General features: G+C 30.4%; 2 protein-coding genes across 3 annotated transcripts; one reads left to right on the top strand and one right to left on the bottom strand.

Annotated features, from left to right (window-relative positions):
• Window positions 1-371: 371 nt before the first annotated feature.
• LOC110668491 (mediator of RNA polymerase II transcription subunit 22b) lies at window positions 372-7,606 on the top strand. 2 transcript variants are annotated; one of them, XM_058130116.1, is made up of 5 exons: window positions 372-600; window positions 2,962-3,248; window positions 4,150-4,340; window positions 6,123-6,188; window positions 6,974-7,606. In XM_058130116.1, exons 3-5 carry the CDS (start codon window positions 4,170-4,172, stop codon window positions 7,211-7,213), a joined length of 477 nt encoding a protein of 158 aa, XP_057986099.1. In that variant the 5' UTR covers window positions 372-600; window positions 2,962-3,248; window positions 4,150-4,169; the 3' UTR covers window positions 7,214-7,606. The 2 variants fall into 2 exon arrangements, with proteins under 2 accessions (XP_057986099.1, XP_057986098.1); XM_058130115.1 differs by having other exon boundaries at window positions 372-611.
• Window positions 7,607-10,013: 2,407 nt separating this feature from the next.
• On the bottom strand, window positions 10,014-12,937 carry LOC110668453 (peroxynitrite isomerase Rv2717c). Its single transcript, XM_058130114.1, has 4 exons — window positions 12,632-12,937; window positions 12,392-12,532; window positions 12,223-12,291; window positions 10,014-10,438 (listed from the first exon to the last, which is right to left on the bottom strand). The coding sequence occupies exons 1-4, from the start codon at window positions 12,791-12,793 to the stop codon at window positions 10,319-10,321; spliced, it is 492 nt and encodes a 163-aa protein (XP_057986097.1). The 5' UTR covers window positions 12,794-12,937; the 3' UTR covers window positions 10,014-10,318.
• Window positions 12,938-16,023: the final 3,086 nt, after the last annotated feature.

Raw genomic sequence — 16,023 nt, 5'->3', positions numbered from 1 at the left:
GATGTCATCAAGTAATATAATTAAGTTTGTGATGAATTTGGATTTAGGAAATGATATCTGTGTTGAATTTGGGTTCGGATGACTAACTCATTTTAATAAATAATTAATTAAATATAAAGTATATATATTTTATAATAATTTTTATAAATTTTTATATCTTATATTCTAAATAAATTTAATTTAATTTTTTAAAAAATTAAAATTTTAAAATGTATATCATTAATAAAAATTTTATTTTGAGTAGTTTATTAATTAAAATATATAAATTAAAAAAAAAAGAATTTGAGTATTATTCGATAATGCTAATATGATTTGAGACGAATTTGGATAATATAAGATAAATACTAATGGGTGTAGGTTCGGATTCAATCGGGCCTTATTCCCTTTTTGGCATTTCTCTATCAACCCCAAATCCCTAATTTCAATCATCCCTTCCCCCTATTGGCCATCGTTTTCCTTTGCTCTTAATCTCTTCCCTATTTTTCATTTCTTCTTCTTCCTCCTTTGTGTTAGCGTGCAATTCTGCTACAATCTCCTCACCTTGCGGTCCCTGCTTTCGTCATCGCCGCTCTTATCCCTTTGAAGATCGTGCATTATAATGTAAGCTTAATGTAAGCTTCCTCTCTCTTCTAATCCTGTTGAGTGTTTCTTCCCCTATTTGAGACTTTGAGCTTGTTCTTCCCTTATCTTAGTCTCTTACTTAATGAAAAAATGGTTTATTTGTTTCAATAGTTTCTGGGCTTGATAATCTTGGCCTTCATTTGAACTTGTGTTGTGTTGCCAACCTTCTCCCAATCCTTCAGCATGCTGGGTCTTTTTACTTTTTTTTTTTTTTTTCAATTGTGCATTTCAACTTGTGGTTCTTCTTCTTCAGTATTTAGTGCATTTCAAATTACTCCTTTTTTTTTTTTTCCCTTTTAGTTGCTATTGGGTACTTTGCTTGGTTGGGTGTGCAGCTAAACTTCTGAAATTCATATTACTTGTATTTCATATTGCATGGGTGTGCAATTGAATTTCTAGATATCTGAAATTAATGTTACTTGCTTTGCTTGTATTTCATATGCTATAGTGTTTTGGTGTGAGTCTGAAATTGTAAATGGCTTCACTTAGCAAATGAGAGGCTTGGTGATCTATATTCAACCAACTGGATTTTCTATTATATTGCCCAATTAAAAATTATTTCAAAGTTTTTAGTTTTCATTAAACCGAACTGAACTAATACCGGGCGGTTTAGGGTCTGTTTGGTTTATTTGTAGCTGATAGCTGTTACTGTTAGCTTGACAGCTGATGATAGCTGAGCTGATGATAGCTGATTTATGTTAAGTGTTTGGTAAAATTATGTTTAGCTGTTGCTGTTGATACGTGAAATGACCAATAAGGATATATATATTATATAATTTATTTAATTATTGAAATAAATATAAAATTATAAATTTATTATATTATATTATTTATTTTATTATTAAATTAAATATATAATTATTAAATTAATATATTATATCATTTATTATATTATTAAAATAAATAATATAATAAAAATATAATTATTAATCTATTATATTATTTATTTTATTATTGAAATAAGAAAATAATTAAATTTTTTAAAAAATAATTAAATAATTTAAAAAATATAAATAAAATAATAAAATAATTATTATTGTTGTTGATAAAGAAAAAACATATAATTAATTTTAAGTTTTTATATATAAATAAATATTTTATATTTTATGTTATTAATAAAAAATATTTTAATAAAATTGAAATGTGTTAATTGAAATGTTAAAATTATAAATAAAAAATATAAAAGTATTAATAATATTATTTTCGAGTTAAATAGAGCCGATAAAAACTGCGCTGATGGTATCATATCAGTTACCCATCAGCTATCAGCTTTATTTTTTAAAACTTACAAAACACTCTAGTTCACCTGTTTGGATGTCTATCAGCTATCAACTGCACCCAATAGGTGAATCAAACACCCCTTAATTTGGTTCAATTAGTCCTATAATTTTAATTTGATACGATTTTATTTAGATTCTAGATTTACACGTGATTCAGTTTTTTGGCAGTGAACCAACCAAATGCTCCCCTTAGTTGGGAAGCAGGAAGTATCTACATTAGCTAATGGGCTTAGAAGAGGCAAAGAATATAAGTATTAGTTAAATTATATTTTAATTTATTTTAATTTAAATTTATATAACTAATTAAATTATATAATATAATAAAATAATTAATTAATTTAATCTTATAATTTAATTATTTATATTTATTTATTTTTTATTTTTATTTACTATCGAGGTAACATTTAGATTCCCAACATATCGCGAGAGTGAGACAGATTTTTTCATTTAGCAGGAGGAGTTTCTATGCTGGGGGAAGATGAGGTGAGAAGATTGGCAAAGTTTGCTTTTATACGTAAAGTAAAAACACAATAAATTGAATAGAGAATTGATTCAATTAATTTGATTTCTTTAATGAATTAATTGAACGAAACGAAAAAATAAATTTTTAAAATATTTATTAATAGAAAGCAAATCAAATTTTTAAAAAATTAAATAGAAAACAACCCATTTAAATGATTCAATTCAATTGATAAGTTAAAATTGATAAATGCTCAAGTTGTCGCTTAGTTTATTTAGAACCTTTTAATTTTGTTATTCTTCATGTATTTTTTGAATGTTCATCATTCATTTTTCTAAAAGTTTCGTTTGGTTGCTGAGGAATTTAAAAAAAAAAAAAAAAAAAAAAACTGAATTGAGAATCTTATAAATGAATCCAATAAATCAAATTTATTTTTTAAGTACTGAAATAAATGAATCTAACCAATCGAATTTTTTTTTTTCTTTTTTTTTTTTTGGGTTCAACATAATCGAACCATTCAATTTAATTAGTAAAAATAATAATAATAATAATAAAAGCGCTCTTAATACTTACCCAAATACTGTGTCGTTTTTATTCCAGAGGACCGAATGAATTGCCTACTGCCCAGACAACTGCCCAACGAGCCCTAGAAAGATCCCCTTCTCTGTCTCTTAGTCACTGGCTCTCTGCTGCAATCTCGCGTCATCTTCTCGCCTTCCTCTAGTTCTCTTGCCTTTGAAATCGTTTCTAAATATAAGCATCCCTCATTCAGTCATTCCATCCTTTCTTTCTGGAGTATCGCCGCTGAGTCGGTGAGTCTCACACTTCGCAGCCTTGTGGACATCTGTGCTCTCTCGACTCTCGACTCTCGCTTCTCAGTGGTTCAGGTGAATACAAATTTTTGTGTGTTTTATTTTGAGTTTTTGGTTGTAATTTTGGATGAACTGTGAGAATTGGAACTGATTTATTTTTTTGTTGATAATTTTTGGATTAATTTCATTTTGAGTCCAATTTTATTGCAAATAATGCTTTAAAAACTTGTATTCTGATGAGTGTGCAGGGAACATGTTTTTTTTTTTTTTTTTTCATTTTCTGTTTTTGGGTGCTTGGAATAATTATTAGGCGTCACTTTGACAGTTGATCATGATGAGATCCACGTGGACTCGCCATGATCAATGGTTGCTGCCTTATTTTGTATTGTTGTTGTTACTTCTCATGATTTCAGGTTGTTCCTCTCCCCTGCTTACTTTTAGGTTTGAATTATGCTCAAAAGAGTGTGTGGTAGGTGCTGTGCTGCAGGTCTGATTAGGAGAATCTATATGGGTTGTTTATGTTTTTCAAAAAGTAATGTATTTGAAGGGCAATAGATCTTTCGCTGATGGGATATGTAGTTCATTGGCAAATCTTTATGCTGTTAGTTATAGGCTAAAATTACATCCTAAGGTAGTTGATTAGAATTAATATTGTATAATTCCAAATTACATCCTAAGGTAGTTGATTAGAATTAATATTGTATAATTCCAAATTACATCCTAAAATGCAAACTAGTTGTCTCAGTTTGGATTTGTAATTGAATTTCATAAAATTTATGAAATTCATTTGTACCAAAATCTTATATGTACATAGAACAAATAACATGTAAACTGAAGAAACTTTAAAAAAATGAAAAAAAAAGAAAGAATGTGACTGTTCTGGTTTATTTCTTATGAGTTTTATAGGCCTAAAGGTCCTTTTAAATGAAGCTTGATACATCTTGTCTCTTCTTTAACTTGATGGGTTTTGGTTCAGTGTCCTTTGTTAAGTGGGAAATGAATAAAGGTGGAGTAGTAGGTGCTGGGGGTGCTGGAGGAGGTGGAAGCGGACCAACTGCAGCTGCAACTGCAGCTGCTGCACAAAAGCAGAAGTCATTGATGCAGAGAGTGGAAACAGATATTGCCAACATTGTCGACAATTTTACTCACCTTGTCAATGTTGCCAGGGTATTCTTTATTCTTTTTCGTTGAATTTCTAATGTTGTTTTATTGCTATTATTAATTTTCTTTTCCTTCTAATTTCTTTCCTAAACTATGAGAACAAGTGAAAGACTGCTTTTTTTTTGCTTTTTAAGTGAAATAATGTTGCTTTTATATTGCTAGTTTTTGAGTTTCTATGGTTTTCTACTACTTAATTCTTTTGATTTGTTTCTCCCCTATTTTGTAATCTAGAACTGATTCATCACTGATCATTGAGGATGGGCTTAAACTGATAGTGGCTATTTGAGTTTAATGTACTTGAACATGTTTCATATGTGTTGCTGACAGGGCTGATTCCATTTTTTCTTGAGCATAAATTGTTAAAAGAGATTGAATAGTTTGACCATCTTAGATGCGGACATATGGAATTATGAATAGTTGGTGGTCGGAGAATTAGATGATAGGATGTCAAGTAAGGCCAACTTGTATCGTTCTGAAACTAGCACCCTCTTGCTTGTTCACCTCTATGGTATTAGATGGGTTCCTTTTTTTTGTGCTTTAGCATAGTTATTAAAGACGCGCCTCAGGCTCACCAGGCTCCACTCCTAGGGCCTCTACAGGAGAAAGGTGGGCAACATTCACCAAGCTCTCGCCTTATGCGCCTGGGCATGAGCCTTGTTCCAAGGCAAGGCTAGAAAGGTGCGCCTTTTTTATTTTTACATTCGGCGAGTACTTCCATTGACAAAAAGCACTACAACCTAACTCGAAATTTGTTGATCTAGAAGTTTTCAAAATTAATATCGTTGGTAATAACTAGTCACTAAAATCTCATCAAACTAACATACTCAGGATTACAAACCTCTTATATTTTCATTTTCAACACTACCACTCATTATCTTTTTTTAAAAAAAAAGTTAATACTCCTTTAGTTCTTAAAGGTGAGAGAAATGATGAAAATATTAATTTTGGATATGAATATTAAGAGGATGAAGGTGTAGAAAAATATGAAGAAGATATAGTCACTTTATAATTTCTTAACTTTAGTTATGAAAGATTAAAAGACTATTAAAGTTTTAATAATTTATTACTTGAATGCTTATTTGTTACTATTATTTTTAGTTTTATGTTATTTGAAGTTTGATGGAATATTCATATTTATTTTTTTTATTTTTTTATTTTTTTGCACCTCATCTCGCTCAGGTGTGCGCCTTCGCCTTGCGCCTTGCGCCTTGCGCCTAGGCTCCAGGAGCCCTTGGCGCCTTAGTGCGCCTTAGTGCCTTTAATAACTATGTGCTTTAGTAAACAAATATTTCTTTTTTTCTTGTCATTGTGTTACAATTACATGAAAGATAGATCCATCTGTGTGTTATGGGAATGTAGTCTATATGATGTTTATAGGCCAAAGTCTTCTGGCTTTGGAAGTGCATCCTTGGAAGTTGGGTTTCATACCATGATGATACAATGAATAATCCAAGTGGTCGAATTTTGTGTTTCTACAGGTGATCTCCTAGTTAATCTGTCAAGTCAGATTGATTCTCAGTAGCTAGTTTATATGTGTTGGTTGCAAAAAGTCCTTTCACATTTACTTTTGGTATGATGTAGTCAATCTGAAACTAATTTTCTCTTTACAGTGCTTTTTTTTAATTTTTTTATTTCCACCTTTTTAGTGCTATAGTTGGCAATGATGCAAAGAGGGTTTATGTAAAGCTTCATATTTAAGTAAATTGGATTTTAGGTCAAAGGTAGAACTTAGAGTTGGAATTCCATATATGGATGTAAAATTTACAAAAGGCACGCTGCTGATTGCAGGTCAATGAGCTGCCAGTTAGAAATTCGCAAGAGGCTTTTATGATGGAAATGCGAGCAGCCAGAATGGTAAGAGCATCTCTCTCTCTCTCTCTCTCTCTCTCTCTCTCTCTTGTGCACATGCACAGAAATAAAGAACAACAGAAACTTGTACCGAGCTTAAATTTAATTGAGCATGTCATTTATCTGGATGTACATTATTTATTGAATTAATCTATTATTAGATTTAGAACTTCACAAGATTTTGTTAGACTCCAGACAATGTGTGATGCATTTCAAACATCCTTTTTATATGAACATGTTCAAGGATGTAAAGGTTAACTTTGCGTTACCTAAAACACTTTTGACATGCAAACTAAATTCAGACTGGTATATTAGCTTTCTGATTCATATATGTTTCATTTGAGAAAAGTGCTGCTGCAGATTGGAAATATAGGATTTACATCTTGATGACAATTTGAATTAGATTGTGTGGTGAAGATAAGCTTTCTAGAGCCTTTTAGCCTCTGTTTGAGAGGAAGTTTTATAAAGTAATGGGACGTTTTTCAACATTTCAAAATCTTGGATGTGTTTGGGAGAACCTATGGTTTTTTTAAAGTATGGTTTTTGGAGATTATTGAAACCTCCCAAACCTCTATTTTCCTATCTACCAAATCGGTTGTTTGAGAAGGTTTTCTCATTAAAACCCTCAAATACCTTAAAAAAAAAAATCTCTCTTCCTCCTAAACAATAAAATTATAGAAGTTTGAAACCATGACAAATCTTTATTTTAAAAAACTGTACTTTAATTTGCCAGTCCTGAATACTTTCTACTGTGGCGGTATCATTTATTTCTAATAACTCTTTGAAAACAGGTTCAAGCAGCTGACTCTTTACTTAAGTTGGTGTCAGAGCTTAAACAAACTGCAATCTTCTCGGGCTTTGCATCTCTCAATGATCATGTAGACCGAAGGATAGTTGAGTTTAATCAGTTGTCAGAAAAAACTGATGGCATGTTAGCTAGAATTGGTGAGGAGGCTGCTGCTAGCCTCAAGGAACTTGAATCTCATTATTATTCCTCTGCACAAAGGGTAAGTCAAGACTTACAACCGTAAACCAAGGGTTCTGAACAGAAGCAATGCTGCTTTATTGTTGAATCACTTATTCTCTCTTCCAGTTGATTTTATGGTAAATCCTATAATAGTGGACGATGCAAATTATTTTGTTCCTGATAAGAATTTGCCTTTTCATCTGTTCATGGAATTTTAGAGGAAAACACAGACTTCCAATTCCTTGTTTTTTGACATTTTTCTTTTTATGCAAAACTCTATCCCAGATTCAGAAAGTTAAACATAACATTCAAAATGGGATCTGGAATTTTATTGAGAATAGGTTTATGAGCCTCACATATGTAAACTTTCTACAATTCTCCTTAACACGTCAAATATGAGCAAAAATGTAATGTTTTATTGCTGTGGAAATATGTAATGGCCTCACATGCTTTGTCATGACTTCCACAGGTTAAAAAAGAGTAATTCCATTGTGATTTAGTTTTTTCTCCTGTTTGGACAAACACAACAAAACTGCTATTTGTAGATGCAGAATTGTCAACAATGTCTCCGTTAAGTAAATTTGATTGTTGAAATCATATTGATTGCTGCTTGCAACAGATGCTATCCCAATTGAATGGTGATTTCTTCTGGAGAAATGTTTTGCATTTCAATTTTCTTTTTAGGTTAGACTTCCTTATTTTGGCCTTATTTGTGAACCTTTTGCCATTGCCTAGTAGTTGTCAATCATTTTGAGTTACTTGTTTCCCCAACTGGTTGAGTATTTCCAGGATTAAAATACTCATCTCTGCCTTCTCTGCTGTTGGATTGTTGTGAGCCATGCTTATTCTTAACCCCAGCCTCGACTTCTTTCTTCATATGAGGTTGAATTCCTACCTTGCACCCAGTATTTCGTTGAACATCGACAGGTCAGCTAGCCTTCTTATGCTCTTCCTCAATTCCTAGCAGCTTGCCTAAAGCGTTCTTCCCTCTCTTCAACTGCTCCTCCATTCTATGCTGCGTCTTTCTCAAAGTATCCTTTAACTTTAGCAAGCTTCTTTTTCGATATATCAATGTATTGGTTCTTTTATTTACGTCTCTGGTGCGTTCTGGTTAATCTAGTAGGCACTTGTTCAACTTCTTTCCCTTGTTCAACTTCTTTCCCTTTATCAGCACGATTCTCAAATCTGTTAAATACAGATTTCATAGGTTCATACTGATAACGGAGCTGTCTTCTTAGTTTTATTTTGACATCGTCTGCCAAAATCACAAGGCTTATGACACTAATCTCCAGTGCTGAATCTTGACAATGCATTCCTGTAGAGGAACGAAAAAAGGTTATGGCCAAGGCCAATGCTGAAGAAAAAGAAAGAGTATAGTGTACATGATGTAATAGGTGGAATCAGAGCAAGTAAATCATGAAAAAAACAGGTGAATTGATTAAGATGAAGAGGGTAATAGGTTGAGAAAACTTATGGTTAAAACAAGCATATAAATTTAAGGTACACGATTGCATAAGTATACAATACAGAGAAGAAAGAAATAAAATTTATGTGATTCCACTAGGAAGGTTTTGTTCACAGATAAGAGTAGGAAAAGTTTTACTATAATAACAAAAAAGAAAGTTACAATTATTTAAAATGCTTAAATAATAATTTAGTGTTTTCTACATTTCTTATAATACTACAGTAAATACGACATAAAAAAAAAAAAAAATTCTTATCCTTGTTTACATGGCATTTTTTTCAAATGGCCTCGATTCTTAGGCATGAGGCACATGCCAATTCTTAGATGGCGTTCTCCACCAGGTTACTTGCTCTTTTGAAATCTTCAATCCCTGCTAATGGCGAATGTTATCAAGAATAGATTTTTGAATTTTGTATTAATTAGTCTTTTATAATTAACAATTCCCTTTATCCCTTAATCCCTTTATCTACTTTTTTCGTAAGTCAAACACATTAACAATTCTTTTCTTTGACTTTTTTTTTTTTAATTAGTAATAGGAAATTAGAAAAGAATTTGTATGAAAGAAATTTTTATTATTTTTTGGTCTATGAAGGATATTTTTAGAATTTTACATGCATTTTAAAATTTGATTAGTTTATTAATTGTCAATTAATGAAAAAGTAGATAGAGATTAAATAATTGACTAAATTAAATGTCTTAAATTTTCAAACGGTAGAATCCTAATAGTAATTGTGACCTAATCTTAGAAGACAAATAATAATTCACCCAAAATTATTTGGCAAGTGTTATTGCTTCCTTTCTTACTAATTTCTCTTATTCCAACATAGCAAATGTGTCTGAAATTGATAGTTAATATAAGTCTATTGCTAACTAAAAACAGTGATTAAAATGCAAGGTTTTGTTGCTCTAATGCATAAGATGTTGGGATTAATTAGCCTAACCCTTTGTTTGGATCCTTAATTATGCAGGGAAAAAGAAGAAAATTTGAATAGGAGAAATTAAGAATTAAAGAAATTTATTTTTTTTTATGATATTTGAATAAATTATTAAAACATGAAAAAAATTTGAGTAAGAAAAATAATGTTTGTATTTACACACAAGTAATTCTCATATATATATATATATAATTTCCCTCCATCCCCTTTCAATTTGGAAAGAAATCTTTTGAATCAAATATAAAGAGCGGCAAAATGCTTTCTCTTCCTGCTCTGCTCTCCATACCCTCAATCCAAACAAAGGCAAAAGTTTAGAGCCGTTCAAGTGAGAAACCATTAATATAAATATGATATATTTATCACTCTTGTCAAATCTAAATGTGCATAAAATTATTTAGGAGAAATTATCCAGCAGAAGACTCCTGTGAACCATTCCATTGCTTGTTTGGAAACCCATTAATTAATTGATGGAATTCAACTCAATTAAATAAGCAATGAAAGTTTTAAGAGTTTCCTTATGCATCAGTGATGAAAAGATAATGTGAACCTGAAATTTTTTATCAATATGTATTCAAACTTTACTGAGAACGTGCCCGGTGACGATAGCTTAAATTGGAGATGTCATCACTCGACCAACGGCCTTATTTACAGCATCTGGGGGAAAAAAAAATACTAGCAACTTGTGAAGGACTTAGCAGCAACAAATATCAATGAGCCAATCAAGAACGCCTGATTACATGTTTGCCAAATTTAAATAGGCATAACACTATTAGAGCTTCTTGAGCACAGCTTTCAAATGTGGTGTAAGATTATTAAGATGGGTAGCCATTTGAACCACATAAGACAATTCTCCATTGGCAAATTCAAACACACGACTTATCTCTTTTACCTGCAAAAACAAAGACAACACAAGACATTGATATTAGACCCATCGAAAATTTGTCCCTCAAGATTGAAATTTGAAAGTGCTAAACCATATGGTACTTCCTAAAAAGTTCTCCCCATATGATAACAAACTCATGTCAGATGGCCATTCAGTGAGAGCATTCCATAATATTTGAGTTGAAAGATAAACACCAAAGCACAACTGTAAGGCTTTTTCCTATCTCGTTGTGAAGAGATATATGACAAACCACTTTTATAGCCTGTTTGAGGCATGAAATTAGATGAGGTTGAATGCATGTAGTTCTTGCATACTACAGTAACGCCTTTGGCATACATTTCAAAAGGGGAAATGATGCTAGGAGTGCCTGAACGTTGTGGGAAGTTCTACCTGACCCCATAATAGGTGAAAAGCTAAGTTGGTTGTCTGCTTTTACACCAAGCTGGAAATTTTAACTCAAACAACATGAATTACTGCAATTTAAAAGTCACCAAAGTTTTTGACACATTATATCCAAACTTAAATATTCCAAATCAAAACCAAACTAAAATCCATGAACTAACTGTCCAAAAACATGGATTTCCGACTTAACCCAGTTTTGAAATCCATCTTCCAAACCTCCACAACGTGTCAAACTCTAATACAAGAAACAGAGTTCCGAAATAAAATAGGGAAAAAAAATGAATGAGGAGGAGGAAAAAGAATTCTTAAAATAAAAGTTCAAAATGACTAGGAAACAAGTTAAAATCGACAGATATAAAAGGGAAAGGGAAAGGGAAAAGACAAGGAGTATAATCTTCTTTGTATTTGAACACTAAGACACTTAGATCCAGTACCAAAAGTGTACCACGGTGATCCCTTTCCATCTGAAATCTCTTCTTTGGTTTTCAGAGGAGAAACAGTTGCTAGTTCTACTCAATGCTTGCTTAGTGAGCGAGATGTATCAGTCACCCGATTCTTTTTTTTTTTTTTTTTTTTGAGAAGAAAAAAGCAAAGTGCAAATGGAAATCAAACTCATCATTTTCAGCTAAATTTGTCCACATCAGCTAATTCATCACCAGAATCTTACATATGCACTCAAATACATAAAATCAAATTTTACAAAATTGATTCAACTTGCATGTTCACATGTGTTAATGGGCAAATGGATCACTGGATCAGCTGTAATTTAATACTTGACAACAAGTGACTGAATCCAATGGTAACAAACTCATTCTCAATTGTGAATGAATGCATTGAAAAGAAATACTTTATGCTCTACAATAGAAATTCCCAGAATATTCAAAGCATGGAATCAGATAAAAAAAGAAATGCACATAGTCCATTTATGATACAAATTACGGCTTTTCTTGTAGAATTCAAAATAAAAATAAAATCATTTACACCGTTTGTCCTATAAATTAAGCACCAATAATCTAGAATGTAGCCACCAACAAATGATCCAAACAATTGCTGCCTGAATCATTTATTTTACAAGGCCTAAAGATCAAATATCCAAACCTTGGAGTGAATTATTCAAGTTTAGCCAAAACTTTAAATTTGATCAAAATAATATAAAGTTAAACCTCGGCATTAATTATCAATTTTAGCTAAAAAAAAAAGGTTTTTCTCTCTCTCTTTTACCCTGAAGTTTATTGACTGGCAGAGAACATAGAACATTAGCAATATATAGGAAGATCAAAAATAACCTCTCAATTCTTTCACCATGTAAAGTAAACCCATAGAATAGAATAGTTAGACAGTGTTAAAGAACCATGACAAGAAAAAATACATATAGTTTGTGAAGCTACCTTAGAAGCATTGCCCACCAGTTGACTGTGAAGCTTGACAGTTTTCTCTTGCGCATTATAGCTTCCTTTCTGCATACAATTAGTACAGATGAAGTTAAAACCTAAAACCAATGTCATCAATATATAAAACTAAGTGATATAAAATGGCCCATTAAAGAAAAAAAAAAACCTGAACTTCAACAAGACCAGTGCTCTGAGATATCACAAGTTCGATAGAGCCATCAAGCTTGGGCCGCCAGTAGCCGCTTTCTGCATGCATAGGCTCTCCAGAGCTGAGCTTCCATGTCTTTTGAGTATAAGATATCACAGGCTAAAGCAGAGCATGAAAGTTTGGCCTTAGGAATTTTTATCCTTTTATTGGTAAAGAAAATAGGAAAGAAAAAAACATCGGAAAAGCAATTGAAAGAACCTTGCCAGAAATGGCAGAGAAATGGAGCTCTTCGCCATAAGAGAAAGAAGCGATGGTTGGATAGCCACCTTCGCCTTGGCCCCTCCATGTCCCCAGCAGGTATGACAGCGGTGCTATTGCCGGGTGCACCGCAGCTGCTTCCGGCGGCGTATTTGCGTTCATCGCCTAATTCTGTGTCTTTGGTTTCTCCGCCGCAAAGGTTTCGTCGGGCAGTTGACCTCGATATTTTTTATCCTGTGTTCTAGGTCGGTTTGATTTAGGGGCTCAAAAATTAATTGAATTTTTTAAAGAATTGGTTTATTTGCACGATTAAAATATAATTTTATTTATTTATTCTTTTAGGTAAGGAAATGAGAAAATAGGAACCCCGCGGTCCGGTTTACTTTTTTTATGCAGCTAATGGCTGGAATAACCATTATCGATAATTGATGGCTAACAGAGAATAGTAATTAATTTATATTAATGTTGAATAAAATTATATTTAATTATATTATTATTATTAAATTAAATAATTAGCAAGGAATCTCTTTCTTTTTTTTTTGTTAAATTTTTTTATGGTTAATAGTGTGTTTTTCATTAGTGGTTATCTCTATATTATTCTCATTTTATTTTTATTATTTTTTATTATTTTTTAAATAAATTCTTAAATGTTAACCCCATGAGCTCAAAGAAGAATAGAGTTTGATGATAACAAAACTCAACTAGAATTAAATTAACATTGTTTGAAGTGTTGTACTTCTCAAAGGATAAAGAAAAAGGTTCTTGGAATTGATGATGAACTTGTGTTTTAAATAAAGGTTGACATCCTAAGAATAACACAAGATGAATCAAAGACAAAGAAGAAAGAAAATGTTACCTTCCAAAGCTGCGTTGAAGATCAAATTTGAAGGTGCATGTAGTATAGAAGTTAGTTTTAACTTTTAGGATTGCTTATGAAAAGAATTGAGAAGTAGAAGCCAATGATACTTATTTTTAATCCCTCAATTATTTTCTTTTAAATATCATCAATGGCCTAAAAGTATTTTATTATTATTTGGTGTAAAGTTTTAAAGTTTTCAAAATTATGCAGAAAAGCCTTTCTGGTATGCTAACTGATTTGCTACTTTTTCTGGTATGCTAACTGTCTCAACACTGCACAACATCGCAGAAAAAGATTAAATAACGGTTATTTTCTTGAAATTTGAAATTGTAACGTTCAAATGAGTTCTCAAACAATCAGAAACGTTCCAAAGCTATAAATACACCTATCCTTGGTCATTTTGCACTTAATGAAAGTCTCTCTACTGTTCCTAACCTTTTAAGATCATTAAAGCTTTCATTCAAAGTGCTCAAATTGTTTTTATTGCTCATTATTGACTTACCTACTCATCTCTTATTTATAGATTCTGTTGTATTGAGTTTTAAACACTTTATTATCATTTATGAGAAGTCATTTAAGTACCTATTGAAGCTTGATTGTGAAAAGTGTTTGGGATAAGACTTGGTAGAAATGTGAAGCTGCTTGTAAAAGCTTTGATGAGAAGATTTGTAAAGGGCTTTTATCTCTTGCCTTTAAAAGAGAAGATTAGTGGAGTGAATACTCAAAGTGGGATCTTTGAGAGAGTGAATTTAGGGTAGTTGCGCCGAACCACTATAAAAATTTAGTGTTCAATTTTCTCAACATTTACTCTTTACATTTATGCATTTTAATTTTATAATTGAAGTGTTTTTGTTGAGATGGAAATTAATATTGTTTACTGTTAACTCTGCTGGAAACTGAGATAATTTGTTTACTGTTGAATTTGCTGATATCTGATATAATTTGCTTACTGTCATATCTGCCGTCAACTAATATATTTTGTTTACTGCTCTATTTGCTATATTGTGATTTTATTCAGATTACTGAAATTCTTACTGAATGCCAATATATCATATTAGATCAGTATACTGAATGTTTATGAGCCAACTTTGTATCAACTTATTAATTGAGCAGTATTGCACATATTTCACAGTAGAAAATTAGGTTGAACCACGCTGTAATTTTTCAAAGGTTTTGAGCAAGAATCGAAAAATTATTTTTAAAGTCCAATTCACCCCCCTCTTGGACATATTTTGGGACATCATTAAATTTGTTTTCGTTTGAAATAGATTTGTTGGTTATATTTATCTCTATTATTAGGATTTTATTTTTCCTCTCTTAATGGGTTTGTTTTATTTTTTTTAATATTTGAATTGATTATTTAGTAATTCAAAATACACCATGGTATAGATAATGATAGTAGTGTGACATATTGTTCTATTAACATTCAGTGATTTAATATCTTTTGTGAGTGATGGAGTTAACAAGACCCGAAAATAGCAGTACTACAAAATATTTCTTTATTCGTCTAAAATAAAATAAAAAAGAACTAGTTACTACTCAAAAGTTATTTTACTCTGTATAGATAATTTTTGAATAGAATATTTTAATTTTATATTTTTTTCCTCTCTTATGAGAATATTATATTGTATTCCTCTCATTATTCTTATTAATGAATTATTAAATTTTATCCAAAAAATTAATAAGGGTATATATAATATTTTTATTTTATAATTAAAAAAATATTATTATTATTAATTTATTATATCATATGATTTATTTTATTATTAAAATAAATATATAATTATTAATTTATTGTATTATATTATTTATTTTTTTAATAAAATAAATATATATATGAGTTAAAGGCGATGAAAAATTAACTTAAATAATGCGTAACCATAACTATTTTAAAATTATAGACATAATTTTTTTTTTCTTCGTGGACACTCTTAGGCAGTGTAGCATCGCGGAGATTTTTTATTTTTTTCTAATATCTAAAAATTTGAATAGGAAATTTTCCATTAAAATTTTTATTGATTATTTTTGTCAAATAATGAAAAAGTTATATAAATGTTTATAAACATTTTTATAATTAAAATTTATATAAATTATAGCTAATAAATATCTTATTAATTATCTATTAATTATATGTAATGTTTTTTTTCTCACCTTGATAACTAATGAATATACTCATGACTATTTTTTTTACATTATTAAATGTTGTGTACATTTTTTTATAAAGCTGCAATTAATCAAAATTACTATCTTAAAATGATAATTTATCCATAATTTTTTTTAAAAAAAAAATATTGCAAACCAAAATTTAGAGATTTTAGAAAAATAAAATATAAAAGAAATAGCATTTTACCAAAAAAGAGAAAACATATTAAAAATTAATTGAAAATATTCACATAAAAAATTTAAAAAAAATATTTATTTTAAAGTGAAAGAAAACTAAAAACATAAATATTGAATTTTTTATCAAAAAATAAAAAAAATTAAATAGATACCATATTAGAATTTTATTAGTGAAATGTGAATGTTAATTAAT

Source organism: Hevea brasiliensis, chromosome 11, assembly GCF_030052815.1.
Source record: "Hevea brasiliensis isolate MT/VB/25A 57/8 chromosome 11, ASM3005281v1, whole genome shotgun sequence".
Taxonomy (NCBI): domain Eukaryota; kingdom Viridiplantae; phylum Streptophyta; class Magnoliopsida; order Malpighiales; family Euphorbiaceae; genus Hevea; species Hevea brasiliensis.
The sequence above is the reverse complement of the archived record's forward strand: the minus strand, read 5'-3'. Positions and strand labels throughout refer to the sequence as shown.

Bases quoted from the DNA above. Each gene is read 5' to 3' on its own strand.
- LOC110668453 (XM_058130114.1), bottom strand. From the start codon at position 12,793: ATGAACGCAAATACGCCGCCGGAAGCAGCTGCGGTGCACCCGGCAATA. The intron at 12,533-12,631 runs GTTCTTTCAATT...GCTCTGCTTTAG, and splicing joins TCTCTGCCATTTCTGGCAAG to CCTGTGATATCTTATACTCA. The intron at 12,292-12,391 runs GTTTTTTTTTTT...AATTGTATGCAG, and splicing joins CTGGTCTTGTTGAAGTTCAG to AAAGGAAGCTATAATGCGCA.
- LOC110668491 (XM_058130116.1), top strand. From the start codon at position 4,170: ATGAATAAAGGTGGAGTAGTAGGTGCTGGGGGTGCTGGAGGAGGTGGA. The intron at 4,341-6,122 runs GTATTCTTTATT...TGCTGATTGCAG, and splicing joins ACCTTGTCAATGTTGCCAGG to GTCAATGAGCTGCCAGTTAG. The intron at 6,189-6,973 runs GTAAGAGCATCT...CTTTGAAAACAG, and splicing joins AAATGCGAGCAGCCAGAATG to GTTCAAGCAGCTGACTCTTT.